We start from the raw sequence: 27,460 nt of genomic DNA on the forward strand, positions 1-27,460 counted from the left end.
CCCCGTGCCGAAGAAGTCTTCAGTGTCCAGCCTCAATTACTACCGTCCCGTCGCACTCACATCCATCATCATGAAGTGTTTCGAGAGGCTCGTCATGCGGCACATCAAGACCCTGCTGCCCCTCTCACTGGAGCCCCTGCAGTTCGCGTACTGTCCCAACCGCCATCACTCTCTACCTGGCCCTAACCCACCTGGACAAAAAAGATACGTATGCTCGAATGCTATTCATAGACTTCAGTTCAGTATTCAACACAATCATTCCTTAGAAACTGATTGGAAAGCTGAGCCTACTGGGCCTGAACACCTCCCTCTGCAACTGGATTCTAGACTTCCTGACTGGGAGACCTCAGTCAGTCCGGATTGGAAGCAGCATCTCCAACACCATCACACTGAGCACAGGGGGCCCCCAGGGCTGTGTGCTCAGTCCACTGCTGTTCACTCTGCTGACCCACGACTGTGCTGCAACACACAGCTCGAACCACATCATCAAGTTCGCCGATGACACGACCGTGGTGGGTCTCATCAGCAAGAACGATGAGTCAGCATACAGAGAGGAGGTGCAGCGGCTAACGGACTGGTGCAGAGCCAACAACCTGTCTCTGAATATGAACAAAACAAAAGAGATGGTTGTTGACTTCAGGAGGACACGGAACGACCACTCTCCACCGAACATCGACAACACCTCCGTAGAGATTGTTAAGAATACCAAATTTCTTGGTGTTCACCTGGTGGAGAATCTCACCTAGTCCCTCAGCACCAGCTCCATAGCAAAGAAAGCCCAGCAGCGTCTCTACTTTCTGCGAAGGCTGAAAAAAGACTATCTCCCACCCCTTATCCTCACCACATTCTACAGAGGTTGTACTGAGAGCATCCTGAGCAGCTGCATCACTGTCTGTTTCGGAAATTGCACCATCTCGGATCACAAGACCCTGCAGCTGATAGTGAGGTCAGCTGAGAAGATCATCGGGGTCTCTCTTCCCGCCATTACAGACATTTACACCACATGCTGCATCCATAAAGCAAACAGCATTATGAAGGACCCCATGTACCCCTCATACAAACTCTTCTCCCTCCTGCCATCTGGCAAAAGGCACCGAAGTATTCGGGCTCTCATGACCAGACTATGTTACAGTTTTTTCCCCCCAAGCCATCAGACTCCTCAATACCCAGAGCCTGGGGTGACACCAACCTACTGCCCTCTACTGTGCATATTGTCTTGTTTATTATTTATTGTAATGCCTGCACCACTTTTTTGTACTTTATGCAGCCCTGGGTAGGTCTGTAGTCTAGTGTAGTTTTGCGTTGTTTTTCACCTAGTTCAGTGTAGTTTTTGTATTGTTCATGTAGCACCATGGTCCTGAAAAACGTTGTCTCGTTTCTACTGTGTACAGTACCAGCAGTTATAGTCGAAATGACGATAAAAAGTGACTTGACTTGACGGCCCTCCACACAATTCACAACACCCCCAACCTTTGTGTTATCAGCAAATTTACTAACCCATCCCTCCACTTCCTCATCCAGGTCATTTATAAAAATCACAAAGAGAAGGGGTCCCAAAAAAGATCACTGAGGTACACCACTGATCACTGACCTCCATGCAAAATATGACTGTCTACAACCACTCTTTGATTCTGTGGGAAACTCAATTCTGGTTCCACAAGGCAAGGTCCCCTACCACTCTACCTTCATCAATGTGTTTAGTCACACCCTCAAAAAATTCAATCAGGCTCGTAAGGCACTACCTGCATTTGACAAAGCCAAGGTGACTATTCCTAATCATATTATGCCTTTCCAAATGTTTATAAATCCTGCCTCTCAGGATCTTCGCCAGCAACGTACCAACCACTGAGGTAAGACTCACTGGTCTATAATTTCCTTTCTACTCCCTTTCTTGAATAAGGGAACAACATCTGCAACTCTCCAATCCTCTGGAACCTCTCCCATCCTCATTGATGATGCAAAGATCATTGCCAGAGGCTCAGAAATCTCCTCCTTCGCCTCCCACAGTAGCCTGGAGTACATCTCATCCAGTCACGGTGATTTATCCAACTTGACGATTTCCGAAAGCTCCAACACATCCTCTTTCTTAATGTCTATATGCTCAAGCTTTTCAGTCTGCTATAAATCATCCCTACAATCACCAAGGTCCTTTTCCGTAGTGAACACTGAAGTATTCAGTAAGTACCTCCACTATCTCCTCCGTCACACTGTCACACTTGATTGGTCCTATTCCCTCACGTATTATCCTCTTGCTCTTCACATACTTGTAGAATGCCTGGGGGTTGTCCTTAATCCTGCTCGCCAAGGCCTTCTCATGGCCCTTTCTGGCTCTCCTAATTTCATTCTTAAGCTCCTTCCTGCTAGCCTTATAGTTTTCTCGATCTCTATCATCATCTAGTTTTTTGAACCATTCGTAAGCCTTTATTTCTTCTTGACTCGATTTTCAACAGCCTTTTCAACATGGTTCCTGTACTCTACCATCCTTTCCATCTCATTGGAACGTACCTATGCAGAACTCCACGCAAATAACCCCTGAACATTTGCCACATTTCTGCCATACATTTCCCTGAGAACATCTGTTCACAATTTATGCTACCAAGTTCCTGGCTGATAGCCTCATATTTCCCCTTACTCCAATTAAACACTTTCCAAACTTGTCTGTTTCTATCCCCCTCCTATGCTACGGTAAAGGAGATAGAACTGTGATCACTATCTCCAAAATGCTCTCCCTCTGGGAGATCTGATACCTGACCAGGTTCATTTCCCAATACCAGATCAAGTACAACCTCACCTCTTGTAGTCTTATCGACATATTGTGTCAGGAAACCTTCCTGAACACACCTAACAAACTCGACCCCATCTAAACCTCAATATTGGGGAAATTAAAATCTCCCACTACAACAACCCTGTTATTATTGCATCTAGTCACTGACAGCCTACCAGAAAAGGACCCCTTTATTCCGACTCGTTGCCTCCTGCCAGTCAACCAATCTTCTATCCATGCTAGTATCTTTCCTGTAATACTATGAATTCCTATCTTGTTAAGCAGCCTCATGTGTGGTACCTTGTCAAATGTTATCTGAAAATTCAAGGGTACCACATCCATTGCCTCTCCTTTGTCTATCCTACTTGTTATTTCCTCAAAGATTTCCAACAGATTTGTTAGACATGACTTCTCCTTAAGGAAACCATGCTGACTTTGGCCTGACATTCCTGAATTTCTGGCATACTGCTAGTGTCTTCCATAGTGAAGACAGACACAAAATACTAATGAATTTTATCCGAATTTTTTTTGTTCTCCATTGCCATTTCTTTGTCCCCCATTATGGTGCTCTAGACTGAATGTTTCTGTCAAGGTTTGACACAGACAACTGGAGAGTTCTATGAGGAAAGAATCTCAAAGAAGCCCCAATTTGAAAACCTACCAAATTCCATGAAAGATGAAGGGTCAGATTGCATTCTATAAGGGCCCATTAGTTGTTGACTTTCCTTTTTCATTTCTGTCTGTACTTCAAAAGTATTAAAAGCATCTTCTTCATCCTCCAGTTCTACCCTTTTCAACCTAGTGAGAGAACAGAAATTAGGATATAATGTGATTGTCTCATTATTGAATTAGTACTGTGTGTATCGGCTGGATCTCAAGAGATACAAGAGTCCTAAAAAAGGATGAAGCAATTATTAGGCCCTTGAACTTGCTCTACCATACAATAAGAACATTGCTGACCAATCTTGGCCTCAACGCAGATTGCTCTCCACATATCCTTTAACTTTTATACAAGGATAAAATGAAGGATATACACTTAGCGGCCACTTCATTAGATACACCTACATGTGAATGCAAATATTTAATTGGCCAACATGTGGCAGCAACTCAATGCATAAAAACATGCATACACGGTCAAGCAGTTCAGTTGTTTTTCAGACCAATGGAGAAGAAATGTGATCTAAGTGACTTTGATCGTGGAATAATTGTTGGAGCCAGACGGGATGGTTTGAACATCTCACAAACTGCTGATCTCCTGGGATTTTCACACACAATTGTTTCTAGTGTTTACAGAGAACGGTGCAAAAAAAACCCAAAAAATATTCAGTAAGCAGCAATTCTGTGGGCAAAAACACCTTGTTAATGAGAAAAGTCAGAGGAGAATGACCAGGTTGGTCAAGCTGTCAATAAGGTGACAGTAACTCAAATAACCTGCTGTTAAGTAACAACAGTGGTGTGCAGAAGAGCATCGCTGAATGCAGAACATGATGACCCTAGAAGTGGATGGGCTACTGCAGAAGACTGCACCAGGTTCCGCTCTTAGATCTAAAAAAGAGACCAGAGTTTAGGTCTAGGAGGAATGCAGAAAAATCTTAATTCACTCACCACATGCATGACAGTATGATTCTAGAAATTAATAACTTAAACAGGATAAATAATTCATCTCTTTTAAATCATTTAACATTTTTGATGTGTTAACTAGGAAAACTGATGCAAGCAACATTTCAGATGAGGTTTACAATTTGTCGTGCGAGGCCCCTTGGGTAAGAGTGACCATAATACTTTGGAATTCTTCATTAAGATGGAGAGTGATATAGTTAATTCAGAAACAAAGGTTCTGAACTTAAAGAAGGGTAACTTTGAAGGTATGAGATGTGAATTAGCCAAGGTAGACTGGCAAATGACACTTAAAGGGTTGACGGTGGATATGCAATGGCAAGCATTTAAAGATTGCATGGATGAACTACAACAATTGTTCATCTCAGATGTGCAAAAGAATAAACCAGGGAAGGTAGTGCACCCGTGGCTAACAAGGTAAATTAGGGATAGTATCAATTCCAAAGGAGAAACATACAAATTAGCCAGAAAAAGCAGCACACCTGAGGAATGGGAGAAATTCAGAGTCCAGCAGAGGAGGACAAAGGGCTTAATTAGGAAAGGGAAAAATATTATGACAGAAAGCTGGCAGGGAACATAAAAACTGACCAAAAGCTTTTGTAGATATGTGAAAAGAAAAACACTGATTAAGACAAGTGTAGGTCCCTTACTGTCAGAAACAGGTGCATTGATCATGGGGAACAAGGACATGGCAGACCAATTGAATAACTACTTTGGTTCTGTCTTCACTAAGGAGGACATAAATAATCTTCCAGAAATAGCAGGGATCAAGGGTCTAGTGAGATGGAGGAACGGAGCGAAATACATGTTAGTAGGGAAGTAGTGTTAGGTAAATTGAAGGGATTAAAGGCAGATGGTCTGCATCCCAGAGTGCTTAAGGAAGTAGCCCAAGAAATAGTGGATGCATCAGTGATAATTTTTCAAAACTCTTTAGAATCTGGATTAGTTCCTGAGGATTGGAGGGTGGCTAATGTAACCCCGCTTTTTAAAAAAGGAGTGAGAGAGAAACCAGGGAATTATAGACCGGTAAGCCTGACATCGATGGTGGGGAAATGCTAGAGTCAGTTATCAAAGATGTGATAACAGCATATTTGGAAAGCAGTGAAATCATCGGACAAAGTCAGCATGGATTTGTGAAAGGAAAAATCATGTCTGACGAATCTCATAGAATTTTTTGAGGATGTAACTAGTAGAGTGGATCGGGGAGAACCAGTGGATGTGGTATATTTGGATTTTCAAAAGGCTTTTGACAAGGTCCCACACAGGAGATTAGTGTACAAACTTAAAGCACACGGTATTGGGGGTATGGTATTGATGTGGATAGAGAATTGGTTGGCAGACAGGAAGCAAAGAGTAGGAATAAACGGGACCTTTTCAGAATGGCAGGCAGTGACTAGTGGGGTACCGCAAGGCTCAGTGCTGGGACCCCAGTTGTTTACAATAGATATTAATGATTTAGACGAGGGAATTAAATGCAGCATCTCCAAGTTTGTGGATGACACAAAGCTGGGCGGCAGTATTAGCTGTGAGGAGGATGCTAAGAGGATGCAGGGTGACTTGGATAGGTTAGGTGAGTGGGCAAATTCATGGCAGATGCAGTTTAATGTGGATAAATGTGAGGTTATCCACTTTGGTGGCAAGAACAGGAAAACTGATTATTATCTGAATGGTGGCCGATTAGGAAAAAGGGAAGTGCAATGAGACCTGGGTGTCATTGTACACCAGTCATTGAAAATGGGCATGCAGGTACAGCAGGTGGTGAAAAAGGCGAATGGTATGCTGGCATTCATAGCAAGAGGATTCGAGTACAGGAGCAGGGAGGTACTACTGCAGTTGCACAAGGCCTTGGTGAGACCACACCTAGAGTATTGTGCGCAGTTTTGGTCCCCTAGTCTGATGAAAGACATTCTTGCCATAGAGGGAGTACAAAGAAGGTTCACCAGATTGATTCCCGGGATGGCAGGACTTTCATATGATGAAAGACTGGATCGACTAGGCTTATATTCTTTGGAATTTAGAAGATTGATTGAAACGTATAAAATCCTAAAGGGATTAGACAGGCTAGATGCAGGAAGATTGTTCCCAATGTTGCGGAAATCCAGAACGAGGGGTCACAGTTTGAGGATAAAGGGGAAGCCTTTTAGGACCGAGATGAGGAAAAACTTCACGTAGAGTGTGGTTAATCTGTGGAATTCACTGCCACAGGAAACAGTTGAGGCCAGTTCATTGGCTATATTTAAGTGGGTGTTAGATAAGGGCCTTGTGGCTAAAGGAATCAGGGGGTATGGAGAAAAGGCAGGTATAGGGTTCTGAGTTGGATGATCAGCCATGATCGTACTGAATGGCGGTGCAGTCTCGAAGGGCCAAATGGCCTACTCCTGCACCTATTTTCTATGTTTCTACATGGACTTCAGGTAGGCCTTAAACAAAGTCCTATGAAGGTTGGTCTAGAGAGTTAAGGCACAAGGGATGGCAAACTGGATCCAGATTTGGCTTGGTGAGAGGAGTCAGGAATTGGGGTTGGATGATTGCTTCTCTGTCTGGAAATCTGTAACAAATGGCGTGATCCAGGAATTGGTCCTGGCACGTGTGTGTGTGTGTGTGTGTGTGTGTGTGTGTGTGTGTGTGTGTGTGTGTGTGTATGTTATATTATATATGTATTATATAACAATATAAAAATTTAAATAAGAATGTCAGTGGGCCACAAGTAAGTTGCAGATAAAATGACAATTGGTAACAACACTACAAGAATGCATAAGAGATTTACTGGGACTTGCCCAGTATAGAAGGCACCAGTTAAAAGCAGAGATTGAATAGGCTGGGTTTATTCTCACTGGAACATAAAAAGCTGAGGGGTGACATAGAGGTTTCTAAAATTATGAAGGGCATAGATAGGATAGATAGATAGAATCTTTTTCTCAGGACAAATTAGTTTAGAAGGCACAGGGTTAAGGTGAGCAGGGAGAAATATAAAGAGGATCTGAGCGGTAGGACTTTCCACAAAGGTTGGTAGTTATATAAAACAAGTTACCAGAGGAAGTGGTACAACTTGGACACATGTTTAGATATGAAAGGCATAGATGGATACGGACATCACAGTTTCTATGGATGAGTCAAAAGTGTCAGTTTTCACACTGTGATTCCACAATAACCTGAAGGACCATAACAGCAGCTACAATTAAGCAGAAAGACAACTAGAGAGGATGATGGTCATCATGGCATCTGTTTCTTTTATATTATCTATGCAAATCTGATTATGATACTGTAATGAACCACGTGGAAATCGACGCTCATCACTGGGAAGACAAGATTTGATTTTATTAAAACAATAATACAATATACAGTATTAGTCACTTAATATTATTAATACAATAATATAATAATTTAATTTAATGGTTTTGGATGGGATTGACAGGATAGATGTGAAGATGTGAGAATCTAGAACCTGAGAAGGGCTGTCTCAAGAATGGCAGGTTAGGAAAAAGTAAAGAAATTTCTCTTCAAAGTGGAATTTTTAAGAATTCCATCTTTGAAATTCTGTTCTATAATCCATATATTTTTAGAATAAAGAGGAATCAAGGAGATTGAAAAGTTGACTGTACAGGATGAGTCACGATTTTCTTGAAAAGCAGAGCAGACTTAAGGTTTAATATAACCTACTAAAACCTAATTTGTACATTTAAAGAGACCACACAAGTGACCGACCATTGAGCTAAAATCCTGATATACTTGTTTAATTCTTTTATCAAACAAGCTTAATGCTTTTACATTGCACTCAAGTTAGAAGAGAGACCTAAATTAATACTTCAAGAGTTTCTGGCCTTTTCTTAGATTGGCTAATGATTTGTCTTGTTAGTCAGAAATGTGAAAACATTTGACAGTTTTTCACGACTCTTTTTCTCCAGGTGTCCTCTGTTACACTAACTTGTTTTATTGATCTCTTGAAAATATTCTAAGCTTGAATTGATATTTGTTTAGAACATTGTACAGTGTAGCACAGGAATTAGCCCTTCAGCCCATGATGTGCTAAACTAATTAAACTAGTAATTAAATGCCTAACTAAATTAATCCTTTCTGCCTACACAACATCCATATCACTCTATTCTCTACATATTGACGTGCCTCTCTAAGAACCTCTTGAATACCACTACTGTATTTGCCTCCACTGCCACCTAGGCAGTGCATTCTAGCCACCCACAACGTTGTGTAAAAATAATTGGGCCTGCACATCTCCTTTGCACTTACCCTCTCACCTTAAATTTCAACTCTGAGGAAAAGATACCAGCTGTCTACTCTAGTTATGTCTCTCATAATCTTGTAAATTTCAACCCTGAGCCGAGCCTCCACCACTACAGAGAAAACAACCCAAGTTCATCCAACCTCTCCTTATAGCACATGCCCTCCAATCCAGACTTCACCCTGATAAATCTCTTCAGGACTCTCTCCAATGCCTACATATCCTTTCTCTAATGGAGTGACCAGAATTATATGTAATACTCCAAATGCAGCCTAACCAGAGCATTGTTGACAAACTAATCCACCAGGTCAACTAAGGAATCTAAATAAATTTGGAATAAAAGGCTAATTTCAGTAATAATGACAGTACAATTACTAATATATTGTAAAAACCCAGTTCTCACTTCCAAGAAATTTATTATTTTGAAGTATGACATTTTATATACACATTTACCTTGAGTAAAGAAAGGGTTAAATTATGGAACTAAATCATTCTCCGTCCTTACCTTGAGTCTCCACATCATTCTCTGTCATTTCCACCATCTTCAACAGGATCCTACGACAAAGCACGTCTTTCCCTCCCCTCCACTTTCTGCAGGGACTCTCATGTTCACTCCTCCCTCTCCAGTGATATCCCTCCTGACACTGATCCCAGCATGCGAAACAAGCCCACTCTCCTTCTCCCTCACCACCATTCAGGGCCCTCAGGCAGTCCTTCCAAGTGAGGCTACACTTCAACTGCGAGTCTGTTAGGCTTGCATACTGTATCTGGTGCAGCCTCCTTTACGTTTCCAGCACCTGCAAAAGCACTTGTGTTTATGAACTATAAGTGAAGCCATGATCAGACTTATCAGAATGTGATTCATAGGAACCTTGTTAAAATCTAATTAAAAATCATACTTCATATGACCATGGATTAAACAGTAGAAGATAGATATTACAACTACATGCAGATGGAGGAGCCTGCAGAAGGAATTCCTGCTTTCCCTGCTACCGGACTCTGGATTTTCTGTTTGCAAGGTTGTAGAGCAGCTGTTAGCCACTTAATGAAATATACGAATATTTGTTTAAAAAAAGGAGGGTGAAGACAGGAACAGATGTTTTTCATACCACTTCAACCCATACAAATTACTTGGGCAACCTCTGATGTGACTCTTACAGTGCAGGTCGATGGGAGTAGACAGTTTAAATGGATTAGATGGGCCAAAGAACCTGTTTCTGTGCTGTACTTTTCTATGACTCTATAGCTCTAACATTTGATATCTTCTTAAAACGTGGCAACATTTTTATTTTTAAGGGCTGCTTTACCTTGAAGGCAGGAACTTGACCAGCAATTCCTGAAAATCTATCTTCTCTTCTTTCTTGCACTTGGTATTTCTCACTCGGGCAGAGCGCCTCTTAGCTGGTTCACCAGCCTCATCGGTAATTCGCTTCCTTTTGGAGCCTTTCTTCACCTTGTCCATGATTAAAGAATCTGTTTAGAACAAGGTTATTTCATCAGAAAACATCAGAAATTTACAAAAGGCAACAGTAATAACTGCAAGAAGATTACTTTGTCAATCACACTATTCTCTTAACTTTTTTTCCTATAATCATAAAAATAGAACCAAACTTGACTGCCACCAATTCATTTTACAATTTTCTAGTAGTAATGGTGAGTTTAACCCGATTAGTCAAACATCACTCAGTGTCTTGACTATTGGAACTTAAGATATTATGTGCTCATTATATTTTGCCTGTTGTGAATGTTTCAATAGATGATACAGTAGTGCAAGATTCATATCCCTTCCCTATACTGTATCTATAATCTCTTCCAGTCCTAAAACACTCTCAGCATTGCATTTTGCTGTTGCTGAGGGCATCTGTTGAGGACGATAGCCAAAAAAAAATGAACGGTTAGACAAGTAGCAAAACAGCAGCTGGAATTCAGTTGTGAGGTGCTGTACTTGGGAATGGCAAATGAGATGAAGGAATTTACATTAAGTGGAAAGATATCAAAAATATGGCAGGAAGGCAAAGGCACACACACAAATGCTTTAAAGTACACGTGAGGCAGAAAAAGTGATGGAGGTGATTATAGAATATTTCATTACTTATCAAGGTGTGAAATAGAAGATCAGAACCAAAAGAAGAAACTACAGGTGTCCCCCGCTTTTTGAACGTTCGCTTTACGAAACCTCACTGTTACGAAAGACCTACATTAGTACCCTGTTTTCGCTTTCAGGAGGTGTTTTCACTGTGAAGAAAAAAAATTCAGCGTGCGCCCCGAGCAGCCGCTCTCCCCCGGATTGGGAACTGCTTTGCTTTAACACGTGCCTGTGAGCAGCCATTTGCAAGATGAGTTCTATGGTATCGGAAAAGCCTGAAAGAGCTCGTAAGGGTGTTACACTTATGATAAAACTAGGCATAAATAAGCGTTTTGATCATGGTGAACGAAGTAAGGACAACCTGAGTTTGGCTTGTGGAAGCTGACGAACATGATGTTGAAGAGGTTTTGGCATCCCATACCAAGAACTGACAGATGAACAGCTGATGCAATTGGAAGAAAAAAGGATAACAATCAAAACCAAATGAGTAATGATAAAGTATGACTTTAATTTTGAAAGGGTACGTCGGTTTAGGGGATATTTGCAGGATGGTTTGAGTCCTTACAAAGAACTGTGTGATAGAAAAATGCGCGAGGCTCAGCAGTCAAGCAAGCCTTCCACATCAGCCACAGCAAACGACGAACCTCGACCTTCAACATCAAGGCAGGCAGAGATAGAAGAAGATGAGCTGCCTGCTCTAATGGAAACAGACGATGAGATGACACCCCAGTGTCCCACCACCCCAAACCCCAGGCCATGGACAGATACCGATTTGCGGAGAATGCAGCGGTAGCCGGGATGCACACAGCACATCTTTAAGAAAAAAGCCAAAATAAACATGCTAATCAATTAGGTGCCGCCGATACGTAATTGTCGGCCCAGATCAGAGATGATGCAATCGGAAATTGGCACTGATCTAGGCCAACAATTACACGTCGGGTGGCACCTAATTAATTAGCTTGTTTATTTCGGCTTTTTCTTAAAGATGTGCTGTGTACCTCCCGGCTACTGCTGCATTCCTACATGCTTCGCGGCAATGTATCGGTTGGTGGCCCGGAGGGTGGGGGCTACTGCACCAGCCAACCTGCAACAATTCAGTCTAACACACCATCATCAGTGTGCTCAGCAAGCTATCTTCCCGATTCCCGTAAGTGATACTACAGTGTACATACATTATTTCTACTTTATGTCGGCTGTGTATTTTTACGAGTTATTTGGTATGATTTGGTAGCTTCATAGCTTAAAGGTTACCGGAGAGAGTGTTCTTGCCAACAGCGCTTGCATGAGATTTTCTGCTGACGGCGCTTCCATGAGATTTTCGCTACGGAGAACAGTTCAGTAATGATTGTGGAGAAGTATTTCTACTTTATATAGGCTGTGTATTTATCATATCATTCCTGCTTTTACTATATGTTACTGTTATTTTAGGTTTTTTGTGTTATTTGGCATGACTTGGTAGGTTATTTTTGGCTCTGCCAACGCTCACAAAATTTTCCCATAAATGGTAATTGCTTCTTCGCTTTACGACATTCTGGCTTACGAACCGTTTCACAGGAACGCTCTACCTTCGGATGGCGGGGGAAACCTGTATATAGCTTGCAGCCAAAAATACTGTATGCAGTCTCAACATAAGAAATAAGGAGCAGGAGTAAGCCATCTAGCTCGTCAAGCCTGCTCCGCCATTCTATAAAACCATGGCTCATCTGACAATGGACTCATCCCCACCTACCTGCCTTTTCCCCATAACCTTTAATTCACCTACTATGCAAAAATCTATCCAACCTTGTTTTAAATATATACTTACTGAGGTAGCCTCCACTGCTCCAAGGCAGGGAATTCCACAGATTCACCACACTCTGGGAAAAGCAGTTCCTCCTCATCTCCGTCCCAAATTTACTCCCCCGAATCTTGGCGCTATGCCCCCTAGCTCTAGTCGCACCTATCAGTGGAAACATTTTTCCTGCCTCTATCTTATCTATCCCTTTCCTAATTTTGTAGATTTCTATAAAATCTCTCATACTTCTGAATTCTGAGTAAAATCCCAGGAGTCTCAATCTCTCCTCATAGTCTAACCCCCTCATCGCTGGAATCAACCTCCTCTGTACCACCTCCAAAGCCAGTATATCCTTCTCAAGTAAGGAGACCAGAAATGCACAGAGTACTCCAAGTGCGGCCTCACCAGTACCCTGTACAATTGCAGCATAACCTCCCTGCTCTTAAAATCAATCCCTCTAGCAATGAAGGCCCACACTCCATTTCTTAATAACCTGCAAACCAAACCTTTTGATATTCATGCAGAAGCACTCCCAAGTCTTTCTGCACAGCAGCATGCTGCAATTTTTTACCATTTAAATATTCCGATCTTCCATTTTTCCCTCCAAAGTGGATGACCTCATATTTAGCAACATTGTAACTCCATCTGCCAGACCTTTGCCCACTCACTTAACCAATCTATAGCTCTCTGCAGACTCTCCGTATCCTCTGTGCAATTTGCTTTTCCACTCAATTTAGTGTCAACAGCAAATTTGGATACACTACACTTGGTCCCCTCTTCCAGATCATTAAAATGTATTTTGTGAACAGTTGTGGGTCCTGCACCAACCCTTGCAGCACACCGCTCACCACTGATTGCCAACCAGTGTAACACCCATGTATCCCAACTCTCTGCTTTCTATTAGTTAACCAATTCTCAATTCATGGTAATACATCACCTCCAACTCTATGCATCCTTATCTTTGGAGAATCTTACTGTAGGAAGTATGGCAAAATCAGCAAAGAATGCTATAGAGGATTTATAAGGCAATTGCAGAGTTATAACAGAGGGAGATCGACTAGACTTTCTAAGGAATAGAATAGGTTGAACCTGGAGTCAAAGAAAAATTACTACACATCTGTAGGTTGTAAGGTAACCAATGGCTCAAGTACAAGACCTGCAAATTCTTCCACATTTGCTGTAGACTCTTTTCATTGTTTATGCTTGGTCTCAACTTACTCCTGTCATGGAGACACAGTGCTTGGTGCCTTCCTGAACGGTTCTCTGACAAATTAAGCAGTCTTGTGTTAGATGTCCATGAGTGGCAGCCAGCTTCAAGAGCCCAGCAGCAGACAACCTGGCTCATTTATCAAAATTATTGAGCATGTCCAGAACCGTCAGTTGAGGAAGGACACAGACACTGGTTCACTTGTTCTGCCAGTGGATTTGGAGAATTTGGTTGAAACTGCAATGGTAGTATCTCTAGAGAACCGCTGTACCTACATTGTTGCCTGTATTTTGTTTAATACAGAAGGGTTGGATCATTACTGCTTGGCAGAACACAAATCCATTACCAGGTACCACGTCTAGGCCTTGGAATAGTCATAGTCATAATTTATTGATCCCAAGGGAATTTGGTTTTCGTTACAGTTGCACCTTAATTAAATAGTGATAAAACCATAAATAATTAAATAGTAATATGTAAATTATGCCAGGAAATAAGTCCAGGACCAGCCTATTGGCTCAGGGTGTCTGACCCTCCAAGGGAAGAGTTGTAAAGTTTGATGGCCACAGGCAGGAATGACTTCCTATGACGCTCTGTGTTGCATCTCAGTGGAATGAGTCTCTGGCTGAATGTACTCCTGTGCTCACCCAGTACATTATGTAGGGGATGGGAGACATTGTCCAAGATGGCATGCAACTTGGACAGCACCCTCTTTTCAGACACCACCATCAGAGAGTCCAGTTTCATCCCCACAACATCACTGGCCTTACGAATGAGTTTGTTGATTCTGTTGCTGCCTGCTACCCTCAGCCTCCTGCCCCAGCACACAACAACAAACATGATTGCACTGGCCACCACAGACTCGTAGAACATCCTCAGCATCGTCCAACAGATACTTTAACCTGGCAGCCAAGGATATGTTAGTGCACTCTAGGCAGTGACAGACATGGCCACTGATGTCTGCTGTCATTGAGATTATGGCTTCAGAGATAGAGGATGTTATCCATACTGACCAGAGTCTAACGGATTTTTGCCGGTGGGGGGGGGGGGGCGCGGTCTTTGCTGTACATTGGAAGTGAAGGCTTCTAAATGCTTAGTGCAAGACTAATACTTTCAGACACTTCAGTAAAGATATCACTAACAATTTGGAGTTTAGTCTCATAGAATGCTTACATACAACTGTCATCCTTGTACAGCAACTTAACAGCTAAGGTTCAGATGATCCTGGTTCTGAAATGGAAGAAAATACTTAACGTTTCCAGCTCTCCCTATGGATTAACCAAGCCAAGCAGAAAGCTTATTGAAGAAAGCATTGTAACAATGAAGATTAAGAGGAGTGTTGGTGCAATGACCAACTCCACGTCCCCAATCTGCAAGCAGATCTGCGTTGGATCCATTAACGAGAATCACAACTTGCATGCGATTGTGGAGCAGACAAAAGGATTCTGACAATTTCATGAGAGGCCAAATTTGTAAAGGAGTTTGTCCTTTTGAAAGGCCAATAAATTCTAGATCCAGTGATTGGTGCTGCTCCAGGTTCTTGTATTAGTTGTATAGTTAAGATCCACTCCACTGAACTATCAGAAAGAAAAGACACATTCTCTGGAAGAGAACAGAGGATGTCTTTCCCCAATCACTGAGTTATAAACCTAGAACTCACTGCCTAAATGGTTTGAAACAGAAATCGCCTATTGCATTAATAGGAATAGGTTTAGAAAAAAATTTAGATTTAAATCCTTTTCAGAAAGGTGTTATAGCAATTATTTATAATACAATTATGAATATATGTCCTGATGTATCGAATAAAATTAAGACTGATTGGGAAAGAGAACTTAAGATCACTGTACCGATTGAAAAATGGGAAAAAATTCTTCAATTATATGTGCTAAACATACGTTGATACAGTTTAAAGTAGTGCATAGGGCTCATATGTCTAAAGATAAATTATCTCATTATTACTCTTATATAAACCCTATATGTGATAGATGTCATTCCGAGATAGCTTCTTTAACTCATGTTAAAGAAACTCATGTTAACTCTGGTCATGTCCTTTATTGAAAAAATATTAGAGAGATATTTTTGATATTATCTCAACTGTTTTGAAGATTGACTTACAACCTCACCCAATTACTGCCATTTTTGGGTTACCAATGATACAATCAAGTCATTTAACCTTTTCAGCTTGTCGGATGATTGCATTTCTTACATTAATGGCCAGAAGATCCATTTTGCTGAATTGGAAAGAGATTAATCCTCCTACCATATTTCATTGGTTCTCTCAAACTATGCTGTGTCTAAATTTGGAAAAAATTAGAAGTGTTGTTTATGATCCCTCTATTAAATTCGAAAAGACCTGGAGGCCATTTAGTCAATATTTACATATGACGTAATTTGACCTTTTCCAAACTCCTTCTATTTCTTTGTAATATTGGTTGTGAGGAATGGAGTTGTCAACACTAATGCTTTCTTTTCCTTTTTTTTCATGATTTTTTTTAGATATTTTTCTTTGTTTTATATTGTTCATCTGTATCCTACATGATTGGGAGTTTTATCATTTAAGTGTCAACTGGCTTTATAATTAACTATGCCAATTATAACAATGTATTCCCAATAACTTTGTACCATTACTATGCTATGTTTATCATTATGAAACTAATAAAAAGATTTAAAAAGGAATAGGTCAGTACTCAAGATGGCTCAACATGCCAGGTTACAAATTGAGCACTGGAAAGTACAATTAGCTTTTTGCAACTAATCACCAACAAAGTGGATCAAAAGATCTCCTTTTCACCAAACATTTTTCAGATGATTTGAGGCTCATTTGGTTGTTGCTCAATTCTTTCACCCCACTTGATAGTCTTGCCTTCAACAGTGCTTCAGTCCTTTTTCCTTAAATCATTTCAAACCACTACCTCCCTCCCTTTAGCATGCAACCTGTTCAACCAAGTTTTTGATCCCGATTCCTCCTTCTGACAACTTCTCTTAAATTTTACATTGTAAAGTTGGAAGGTTTGCTTGGAAAATTTAAACCACTTTAAAAAGGTATTACAAAAATCCAACTTTTTTCTTCTAATAAAGAAAGAGAGGTAGAACTTAGTAGGAAATGGACTAATCTGTCAATTCCTGCAAATAGGTCCAAATGAAACATTTTTATACTCGAGTAGAAGCTACAGCAAATTAATTCAATGAGTGTGGATAAACAAATTATTCTGTTCACCTTAACAAATTATTTTACTTTATAAACGTAGTACCATTAGAAATCTATTTCATATATGGCAGACATAAATTGTTCACAAACACTCTTATTTTTTAAAGTAACAAGTTGACCAGAAGCTTGAGTTAGTCACTTGTTCCCTGAGAGGGCAATACCTTTTCTGACCATCTTTCACACAATCCCTTTACTAAATATATTGATGCCCCATGAAGCCAAAGCAGAACAGGACTGCTAACCAGTTCCCAGGTCTGTACCAGGAATATCTTAAAATTTTAGAAGTTGTGAATATCTTATGAATTCCTTCCCTCAAGCAGTTAATCTGATCAACCATTCTAGTTAGCCCCCCCACCAACCCCTCTATATACCCTTGTCGATGCAGTGTAAAAGCTATTTTTATAATGCTGCTTACATTGTAAATACATGCTAGTATTTATGCACATTTTTATTCCATACCCATACTTTATCTTCTAACTTTATTTTTATATAATTCTTTCTATTTAGTGAATGTAGCTTCTGTTGCATGTTGCACCAGCACACCAAATCAAATTCCTAAAACAGGTGTCCCCCGCTTTTTGAACATTCGCTTTACGAAACCTCACAGTTACAAAAGACCTACATTAGTTCCCTGTTTTCGCTAAACAGAAGGTGTTTTCACTGTTACGAAGAAAGGCAGCGCGCGATAAAAAAAAAGCAGCACACGAAATAAAAGGCAGCGCGCACTCCGAGCAGCCGCTCTCCCTGGATTCGGAACGGCATTCTCACTGGCATTGCTTAAACACATGTCTCTGAGCAGCCGTTAGCAAGATGAGTTCTAAGGTATCGGAAAAGCCTAAAAGAGCTCGTAAGGGTGTTACACTTAGCGTAAAACTAAACATAATTCAGCGTTTCGATCGTGGTGAACGAAGTAAGGACAAGGTGAGTTTGGCTTGTGGAAGCTGACGAAGATGATGTTGAAGAGGTTTTGGCATCCCATGACCAAGAACTGATAGATGAAGAGCTGATGCAATTGGAAGAAGAAAGGATAACAATCGAAACCGAATGAGTAATGATAAAGTACGACTTTAATTTTGAAAGGGTACGTCGGTTTAAGGCATATTTGCAGGATGGTTTGAGTGCTCACAAAGAACTGTATGATAGAAAAATGCGCGAGGCTAAGCAGTCAAGCATACTGTCGTTTTTCAAGTCTTCCACAGCAGATGACGAACCTCGACCTTCGACATCGAGGCAGGCAGAGATAGAAGATGAGTTGCCTGCCCTAATGGAAACGGACGACAATGAGATGACACCCCAGTGTCCCACCACCCCAACCCCCAGGCCGCAGACAGATACCAATTCGCGGAGAATGCAGCGGTAGCCGGGAGGCACACAGCACATCTTTTAAGAAAAAAGCCAAAATAAACATGCTAATTAATCAGGTGCCGCCTGGCACGTAAATGTCGGGCCAGATCAGAAGCAATTGCTGATTTCACTTGCTCTATGCAATCGGCAATCACCTCTGATCTGGGCCGACAATTACGTGCCAGGCGGCACCTAATTAATTAGGTTGTTTATTTCGGCTTTTTTCTTAAAGATGTGTTAGGTGCCTCCCGGCCACCGCTAGACCCCCGCATGCTTTGCGGATCGGTATCGGGTTGCTGCCCAGAGGGTGGGGGCCACTGCACCACCCAAACTCCAACAACTCAGTCTAACACACCATCATCAGTGTGCTCGGTGTCTTCTTGATTCCCATAAGTGATACTGCACTGTACATACCTTATTTCTACTTTATACTGGCTGTGCATTTTTACGCGTTATTTGGTATGATTTGGCAGCTTCATAGCTTAAAGGTTACTGGAGAGCGCTTGCATCGTGTTTTAGCCGACGGTGCTTGCGTGAGATTTTCGCTACGGAGAACAGTTCAGGCAATGATTATGGAAAAGTATTTCTACTTTATATAGACTGTGTATTTATCATAACATTCCTGCTTTTACTATATGTTACTGTTATTTTAGGTTTTGTGTGTTATTTGGCATGATTTGGTAGGTTATTTTTGGGTCTGTAAACACTCACAAAATTTTCCCATATAAATAAATGGTAATTGCTTCTTCATTTTACGACATCTGGCTTAAGAACCGTTTCATAGGAATGCTCTACCTTTGGATGGCGGGGGAAACCTGTATACATGTAAATGTATATGGCAAATAAAGTTGATCCTTGAACACCTCTCTTGTATTACCCCTTCTTTGAATCCACTTCCATCCACCCTGCTATTACAGCTTCCCCCACATGGTTTAAGGCAAAAGCATAAAGGAACACTACTGCACTCAAAAATGACAATTCAAAAATTAACCAATTCAAGGCAAAAAATCTATTATAACTCAAGAACAATACTCAAAAGAGAACTATTATTTTAAAAACTGGCTCAAAAGCTGTTTTCTCACTTTATCCCATCATTCTTCATGATCACATATATACAATGTCTATAAAAAGTACTTAACCTCCTTGAAAGTTTTCATGTTTTATGGTTTTACATTATTGAATCACTGGATTTAATCTGGCTTTTTGACACTGATCAACAGAAAAAGACTCTTTCATGTAAAAATGAAAACAGATCTCTACAAAGTAATCTAATTTAATTACAAATATAAAACATGAAATAATTGATTCCACAAGTATTCACCCCCTCCAAATCAGTATTTAGTAGATGCAGCTTTGAGTTTGTGTGGCTGGTCTCTATCAGCTTTCCCCATCTAGACACAGCAATTTTTCACCATTCTTCTTTGCAAAACTGCTCAAGCTCTAGCTGGATTGCATGGGGATTGAGAATGAACAGCCCTTTTCAAGTCCAGCCACAAATTCTCAGTTGGATTGAGGTCTAGACCCTGACTTGGCCACTCCAGAACATTAACTTTGTTGTTTTTAAGCTATTCCTGTGTAGCTTTAGTTTATGCTTGGGATCATGGTCTTGCTGGAAAACAAATCTTCTTCCAAGTTGCAGTTCTCTTGCAGACTGCATCAGGTTTTCCTCCAGGATTTCCCTGTATCTTGCTGCATTCATTTTACCCCCTACCTTCACAGGCCTTCCAGGACCTGCTGCAGTGAAGCATCCCCACAGCATGATGCAGCCACCACCATACTTCACGTAGAGATGGTGTGTTCTTGATGATATGCAGAGTTCGGTCTGAAGGTCAAAAAGCTCAAATTTGGTTTCATCAGACCATAGAATCTGCTTCCAGCTGACATACCTTCTGGCAAGGTCTAGCCCAGATTTCATGAGTTTTTTCCCTCTCAACAGTGACTTCCTTTTTGCCACTCTCTCATAAAGCTGCGACTGGTGAAACACCCAGTCAGCAGTTGTTGTATATACAGTCTCTCCCATCTCAGCCACAGAAGCTATTAACTCCTCCAGAGTTGTCATAGTTCTCCTGGTGGCCTCACTCACTTGTCCCCTTCTTGCATGGTCACTCAGTTTTTGAGGACAGCCTTCTCTAGGCAGATTTACAGCTGTGTCATATTCCATCCATTTCTTAATGATTGACTTAACTGTACTCCAAACTGTACTTCAAAATTTTCTTGTACCCATCTCCTGACTTGTGCTTTTCAATATCCTTTTTACAGAGTTGCTTGGAGTATATTTTTGTCTTCGTGGTGTCCTTTTTGACAAGGATACTGACTTACCAGCAGTTGGACCTTCCAGACACAAGTGTATTTTTACTACTATCAATTGAAACACTCTGACTACAGAGGTCTCCAAAAACAAATCTCTGTTTGACTAATTATGTGACCTCTAAAACCAACTGTTTGCACCAGAGATAATGTGGTGTATCGTATTAAACCGGGGGGGGGGGGGGGGGGGCGGAATACTTATGCAATCTATTATTTAGTGTTTTATATTTGTAATTAATTTAGATCATTTTGTAGAGATCTGCTTTCACTTTGACACAAAAGAGTATTTTTCTGTTGATCAGTGTCAAAAAAGCCAAATTAAATCCACTGTGATTCAATGTTGTAAAACAATAAAACATGAAAACTTTGGGGGGGGGTGAATACTTCTTATTGGCACTATAAATGGTAATGATTCACACTGACCTTGCACTACAACAGCTTCTGCTACACTTGGAATAGGAGTTGGCGCAGCTGGTGTAACTGTGGCTGCTGCTGACATTGTTGGCGTCGTCACCACTGGTGTAGAACTAGAAGTCGTAGGATTAGGCTGGATGACACTGACAGGTGTGCCTGCTGATGATGTCAAGAGATGCTGGGAAGGATCTCTGTACATGCAAAGATCTATCATCCTTCCAAGACCGGGGTGAGGTGGCTCAGATGACGTCAAGCTTATGTACGTAGCCAACAGGCTCTCACCCAGGCACATCCACCTGCAATAAGAAAATCATATTCAGTGGCAATGTTACTTACAGAAACTCAAGTACTTAATCAGTACTGTACAGGGGTGTTCGTGTGAATTGTATTAGAATGACAATCACAACAAAATACCAAATGATAATTCCATCAATAAAAGGCAGTGTTGACAGGGAGCAACTGTTCACCCTACAATTCATAGTATATACACCGCACAACTTAATTCATGAAGCAGTTTTAAAATTTGGTTTTCATTGTGTATTTGTACTTCCATACCAATTCTAGAGATAAACAAAGCGGATAAAGTTCGATTCCCTGCATTCCTCAGTAGGTAATATTTCGACTTTAAGTCGAGTTTCTTAGAAGGGAAGATAAGTAGCGCTTCAAGAATATTAAATCAATAAGGGAGAGAGGTGGAGAGACTGGGAAAAAAATCAAGCTCTAAACACAAGATGAAAATTAAAATTTTAAAACTGGAGGCAAAATGAGAATAAATAGCAGAAAAAGGTAATGATCAATCAAGAAAGAATAGAAAATGTGTACATGGCCACTTTAAATAGAGGAAAATGAACAACTGCAAAAGCCAGTCAGATTTACAGCCTGTTTAGAGCTGCAGTTCAAATGACACTTTTGATACACAAGGGAAGGAGTAACATCGCTGAAGCACATTTATTCCTCTGAATGGAGACTTTAACCGTCAATAAAATGCGTTCAACTTACTTCCTTTTTCATAAAAGGATGTTTACAGCTCAGAATGAAGCTATTCAGCCCATCATGTCCATGTCAGCTCTGTACCAGAGCAACTCCAGATTCTTTCCCATATCATCAGGCAACCATAGAAACATAGAAACATAGAAAATAGGTGCAGGAGTTGGCCATTCAGCCCTACAAGCCTGCACCGCCATTCAGTATGATCATGGCTGATCATCCAACTCAGAACCCTGTACCTGCCTTCCCTGCATACCCCTTGATCCCTTTAGCCACAAGGGCCATATCTAACTCCCTCTTAAATATAGCCAATCAACTGGCCTCAACTGTTTCCTGTGGCAGAGAATTCCACAGATTCACCACTCTCTGTGTGAAAAAGTTTTTCCTCATCTCGGTCCTAAAAGGCTTCCCCTTTATCCTTAATCTGTGACCCCTCATTCTGGACTTCCCCAACATCGGGAGCAATCTACCTGCATCTAGCCTGTCCAATCCCTTTAGAATTTTATAGGTTTCAATAAGATCCCCCACTCAATCTTCTAAATTCTAGTGAGTATAAGCCTAGTCAATCCAGTCTTTCATCATATGAAAGTCCTGCCATCCCAGGAATCAATCTGGTGAACCTTCTTTGTACTCCCTCTATGGCAAGAATGTCTTTCCTCAAATTAGGGGACCAAAACTGCACACAATACTCCAGGTGTGGTCTCACAACTGCAGTAGAACCCCACTGCTCCTGTACTCAAATCCTGTTCCTAGGAATGCCAGCATACCATTCGCATTTATCACTGCCTGCTGTACCTGCACGCTCACTTTCAATGACTGGTGTACAATGACACCCAGGTCTCACTGCACCTCCCCTTTTGCTAATCAGCCACCATTCAGATAATAATCAGGCGGGAGGAGAGAGAGCAGCGCGCCTTGCGTGCGCAACCCTCCAGTGAAAAATGATATCGTATTCGTTAAATAGGGGCCATGGACAATTCTGATTTAATGGAGATGGATGTGAAAGAACAGAGGAACATCTGGAAAAATTTCTGAAACGCCAGTTCACTGCTGTTGTTACTGCGTGATCAGCAATCTTTTGGAGGGAAGGCCTCAAAATCCTCAGCTTTGCCTGCTGTTGGCGACTGAGACGGAGGTTGAATCGTTCAGATAGAGATGGCGCTCAGTACTCGGTGTCGGAGAGCTGATCAGAGCTCGAAGTTTTTGGATGACTCAGAGTCGGACCGTGGTCGGGTATGGCAGGGAGAGTTTTTCTTCCTTCTGTCTGCGTGAGATGTGGGACATCTGAGAGACTTTGAACTTTTTACTGTGCTCATGGACTTCTTCATCAAGTTACGGTATGTTGCACTGTTGTAATTATAAGTTATAATTATGTGGTTTTGTTAGTTTTTTTCAGTCTTGGTCTGTCCTGTGTTTTGTGATATCACACCGGAGGAAATATTGTATCATTTCTTAATGCATGCGTTACTAAATGACAATAAAAGAGGACTGCGTGCCTTCATAATCTAAATCTAATCTATAATCTGTTTTCCTGTTCTTGCCACCAAAGTGGATAACCTCACATTTATCCACATTAAATTGCATCTGCCACGAATTTGTCCACTCACCGAACCTATCCAAGTCACCCTGCATCCTCTTAGCATCCTCCTCACAGTTAACGCTGCCGCCCAGCTTCGTGTCATCCACAAACTTGGAGATGCTGAATTTAATTCCCTCGTCAATATATATTGTAAACAACTGGGGTCCCAGCACTGAGCCTTGAATCCCTCCCCCTTGCACCATTTTTCAAGCCATGTATTCATCTGATATATCCTCCTATTTCTACTCTGACTAGCACATGGCACTGGTAGTAATCCAGAGATTATTACCTTTGTAGTCCTACTTTTTAGTTTATCTCCTAACTCCCTAAATTCACCTTGTAGGACCTCATCCCATTTTTTTCCTATATCGTTGGTACCTATGTGCACCATGACCACTGGCTGTTCACCCTCCCACTCCAGAATGTCCTGCAGCCGCTCAGACACATCCTTGACCCTTGTACCAGGGAGGCAACATATCCTCCTGGAGTCTCGTTTGTGGTGAGAGTCCTGGTGGCAGCAGTGAGAAGAAAGCATCACTTGGGTATTGTGGGGTCCCTGCTAACAGATGCTGCTTATCTGCAACAACACTCCATGTTGATGTGCTCAATGGTGGGGAAGGTTTTACCCAAGATGGACTAAGCATATCATCATGCAGAGCTTATGACACTAAAATAGCATGGCTTTCCCAAAAACAAATTCAGTACTAGTTTAAAAGGATGATAAGTTAAAAAAAAATTAAAATTCTTGGCGTTAATGAGTTCTGAAAATAAGCTGGAAAATTATAGGCCTGCCATCAGCAGTTATTGCAAGGTAGTTTAAAGTATTTGAATAGACAAGGACTGATTAGGGATAATCAACATGGCTTTGTGCGTGGTAGGTCATGTCTAACCAATCTTAAGAGTTTGCAAGGAAGTTACCAGGAAAGTTAATTAAGGTAAGACAATGGATGAACTTCAATACAAGGACTTCGGCAGGGCCTTTGACAAGGTCCCACATGGAAGGTATGTCAAGAGGTTCAGTTGCTTGGCATTCAGGATGAGGAAGCAAATTGGATTAGAAATTGGCTTCACAGGAGACACCAGAGTGGTAGTAGATGATTGCCTCTCTGATAAGTGGCGTGCCACAGGTATCAGTGCTAAGTCCATTGATTTTTGTCACCTATATCAATGATCTGTATGATAATGTAGTAAACTGGATCAGCAAATTTCCAGATGACACCAAGATTAGGTGTGTAGTGGACAGTGAGGAAGGCTATCAAAGCCTGCAGTGGGATCTGGACCAGCCAGATGAATTAATTGAAAAATGACAGACAACAGTGAAGTGTTGCACTTTGGGAGGACAAAGCAGGGTAGGACTTCCACAGTAAATAAAGGGGCAGTGAGGAGTGCAGTAGAATATAATACAGACCCATAATTCCTTGAAACTGACTTCAGAAGTAGATAAGGTCATAAACAGACCTTCTGGCACATTGGTCTTCATAAATAAAAGTACAGGAGTTAAGATGTTATGTTGAAGTTTTGTATACTTTGGTGAAGCCTAATTTGGAGTATTGTGTGCAGTGTTGGTAACTTACCTATAGGAAACTTGTAAGCAAGATTGAAAGAGTGCAGAGAAAGTTTACAAGGATGCTACCAGGACTTGAGGACCTGCGTTTTATGGAAAGGTTGAATGGCTTAAGACGTTATTCCCCACAGCAGAGGAGAATGAGGAGAGATTTGATAGAGGGAGACAAAATTATGAGGGGTACAGATAGGGAAAATGCAAGAAGGCTTTTTCCACTGAGCTTGGGTGAGATTAAAACTAGAGGTCATGGGTTAAGTGTGAAAGCTAAAATATTTAAGGGGAACATGAGGGGGTACCTCTTCACTGAGAGAGTGGTGAGAGTATGGAAAGAGCTGCAATCATAAGCTGATAGATTCATGTTTGATTTTAACATGAGAAATTTGGATAGGTACATGGATGGGAGGGTTACGGAGGGCATGGACTAGGTGCAGGTCAATGGGACTAGGCAGATTAATAGCTCAGCACAGACTAGATGGGCCAAAGGGCCTACTTCTGTGCTGTAGTGTTCTTTAACTTTATCTATTTCATTCATAACGTCTCTCAGAGAATTGCGACGTGATCTCAATTACAGAAATTTAGGATGTTAATGGTAGGCACCAAAATTTAAAGTATTTAATTAGTTATGATCATTATATAATACTGTCAAGATATGTTCTAATTTCATCTAGTTTTACAAATACTTAATTGCAGATTATTTACTTTCTTTATGGTAAAGGAATCTACCGTTTGCTGAAAACACATGGTAGTTGAAAATAGAGCAGATAGGGGATTAAACATGCACTTCACCAATAGACTGCATTGGTTACATACGTGAATTGAGAGATTGGTTGTGCTAGCTGAAGACACGGCTCTTCCTCTTGAACTGCTAGTGCCTGTTTACTCCTGCGTAGCTCAAGTGCTTCCTCAATCACAGCCCGAGCCTCAGCTGGATCCACATCCAAAGCATGAATGGACATATCACTAACCACAAAAAGAACACAAATTAAGCAAATGTTAAAGTGAAAACTAATAAATATTGCAGCACAAACTGACTTCTTGTCCTTTTGTGCATTGTTTTGAATTAAGATCAGTGAGGAAGAGAAAAGCCAACTGAACTTCCTCACTTTAAGATTATATCCCATGTGCAAGATCTCAACATACAGTTATGTCTGCTGGAGGTGCCTTTGGCAAAAATAGGCACAAATTATAATTTTTCATCCGTGCAGAATTCATCTTCATTTTTTTTTATTCCTTCTCCCTCTCACTCCAGAAATGTATCCAAATTAAACTGTAATAACCAAAGATAAAGTGTGGTTTGATAAAGCAATCGAAAAAATTGAAGGATGGCACAGCTGATATTGTTAAAAGCCGTTTGACAGACTTGCCACACGATATAGCTAACTGGATGAGAGGGGTGGAGGTTGGGCAATAAAAATTGAATCACGAAAGGCAGATAACAGCTGCTTCTGAGAATGTTTTTAAACGTTATTGTTCTGATCTGGAGCAAGGCCCGTCCTCAATACTCATTAGCAATATGGAATGATCACTCAGCAGTTAGTGCTCTATTGGAAATAAGTGATGAATAGGCAAGGTTTTCTTTCACAGAAACATACAAAAATAGAATGCAGCAACAGGTTTCAGATGATGATATTAACAGGGGTGAGCTGGGAATACAAGTGAAATATAAAACTAGAATTGTGAAGAGATTCCTTTTGCAACAAAGAATATGCACAATACATAATAAACAGTACAATTATTGTTTTCAAAGGATGAGAAATTGCAAGCCTAGACAGTTTTCACAAAGATTGTTGACATTGGTTAGATACATTACAATATTTGTTAATAAAACTCATTAATAAATTTGTTAAAAAGATTTTATTGACTTTGCAAATAGAAGTACAGAGGGGAAAAAAGTTTAGCCTCTAGTGATGGCTGATATTGACATTCTTGAATCTAATTCTGGACACCAGACTTTAGAAAATCGTCTAGGGCTTTTAGAGCATGTGTGGAAGGGATCAACAAGAGATTACCAAGGATGAAACTTTTAAGTTTCATAGTGACTAGACAATGTGAATACTTCTGGTGGTGAAGTTAGGATTTGTTAGAGTTTAACATTTTTAAGTTGTTGATGAAATATGTAAATATTTCTGTCAGAAAGATTGGCAGCAAGAGACACAATTTAAGGTAACTGTCAACAGAATCAGAGGGGACACAAGATATAAAGATGATCCTGCAGTGTTTAAAATTGGAAAATATCAATAAAAAACCTTTCATACAGCAACTGGACAAGCTCAAAAGGGAAAGGTCTACATGGAAAAAGTCTAGGGATTTGGACTATTCAGATAACTATTTCAAAACGCAATTTCAAAGACTGTACAGAAATAGCCTTGCTCTGT

General features: G+C 40.8%; 1 protein-coding gene across 3 annotated transcripts in view; it reads right to left on the reverse strand.

The window, feature by feature from the left end:
- The window catches only part of cabin1 (calcineurin binding protein 1), a 667,425-nt gene that overhangs the window by 571,225 nt on the left and 68,740 nt on the right, over positions 1-27,460 (reverse strand). For all 3 annotated transcript variants that reach the window (XM_072243543.1, XM_072243541.1, XM_072243544.1), the window contains exons 7-10: positions 25,896-26,045; positions 20,965-21,251; positions 9,926-10,091; positions 3,426-3,562 (exon numbers count right to left, since the gene is read on the reverse strand). In XM_072243543.1, the coding sequence (XP_072099644.1) occupies positions 3,426-3,562; positions 9,926-10,091; positions 20,965-21,251; positions 25,896-26,045 (740 nt within the window). The remainder of the gene's footprint in view (positions 1-3,425; positions 3,563-9,925; positions 10,092-20,964; positions 21,252-25,895; positions 26,046-27,460) is intronic.

This window comes from Mobula birostris, chromosome 25 (assembly GCF_030028105.1).
Source record: "Mobula birostris isolate sMobBir1 chromosome 25, sMobBir1.hap1, whole genome shotgun sequence".
Lineage (NCBI taxonomy): Eukaryota > Metazoa > Chordata > Chondrichthyes > Myliobatiformes > Myliobatidae > Mobula > Mobula birostris.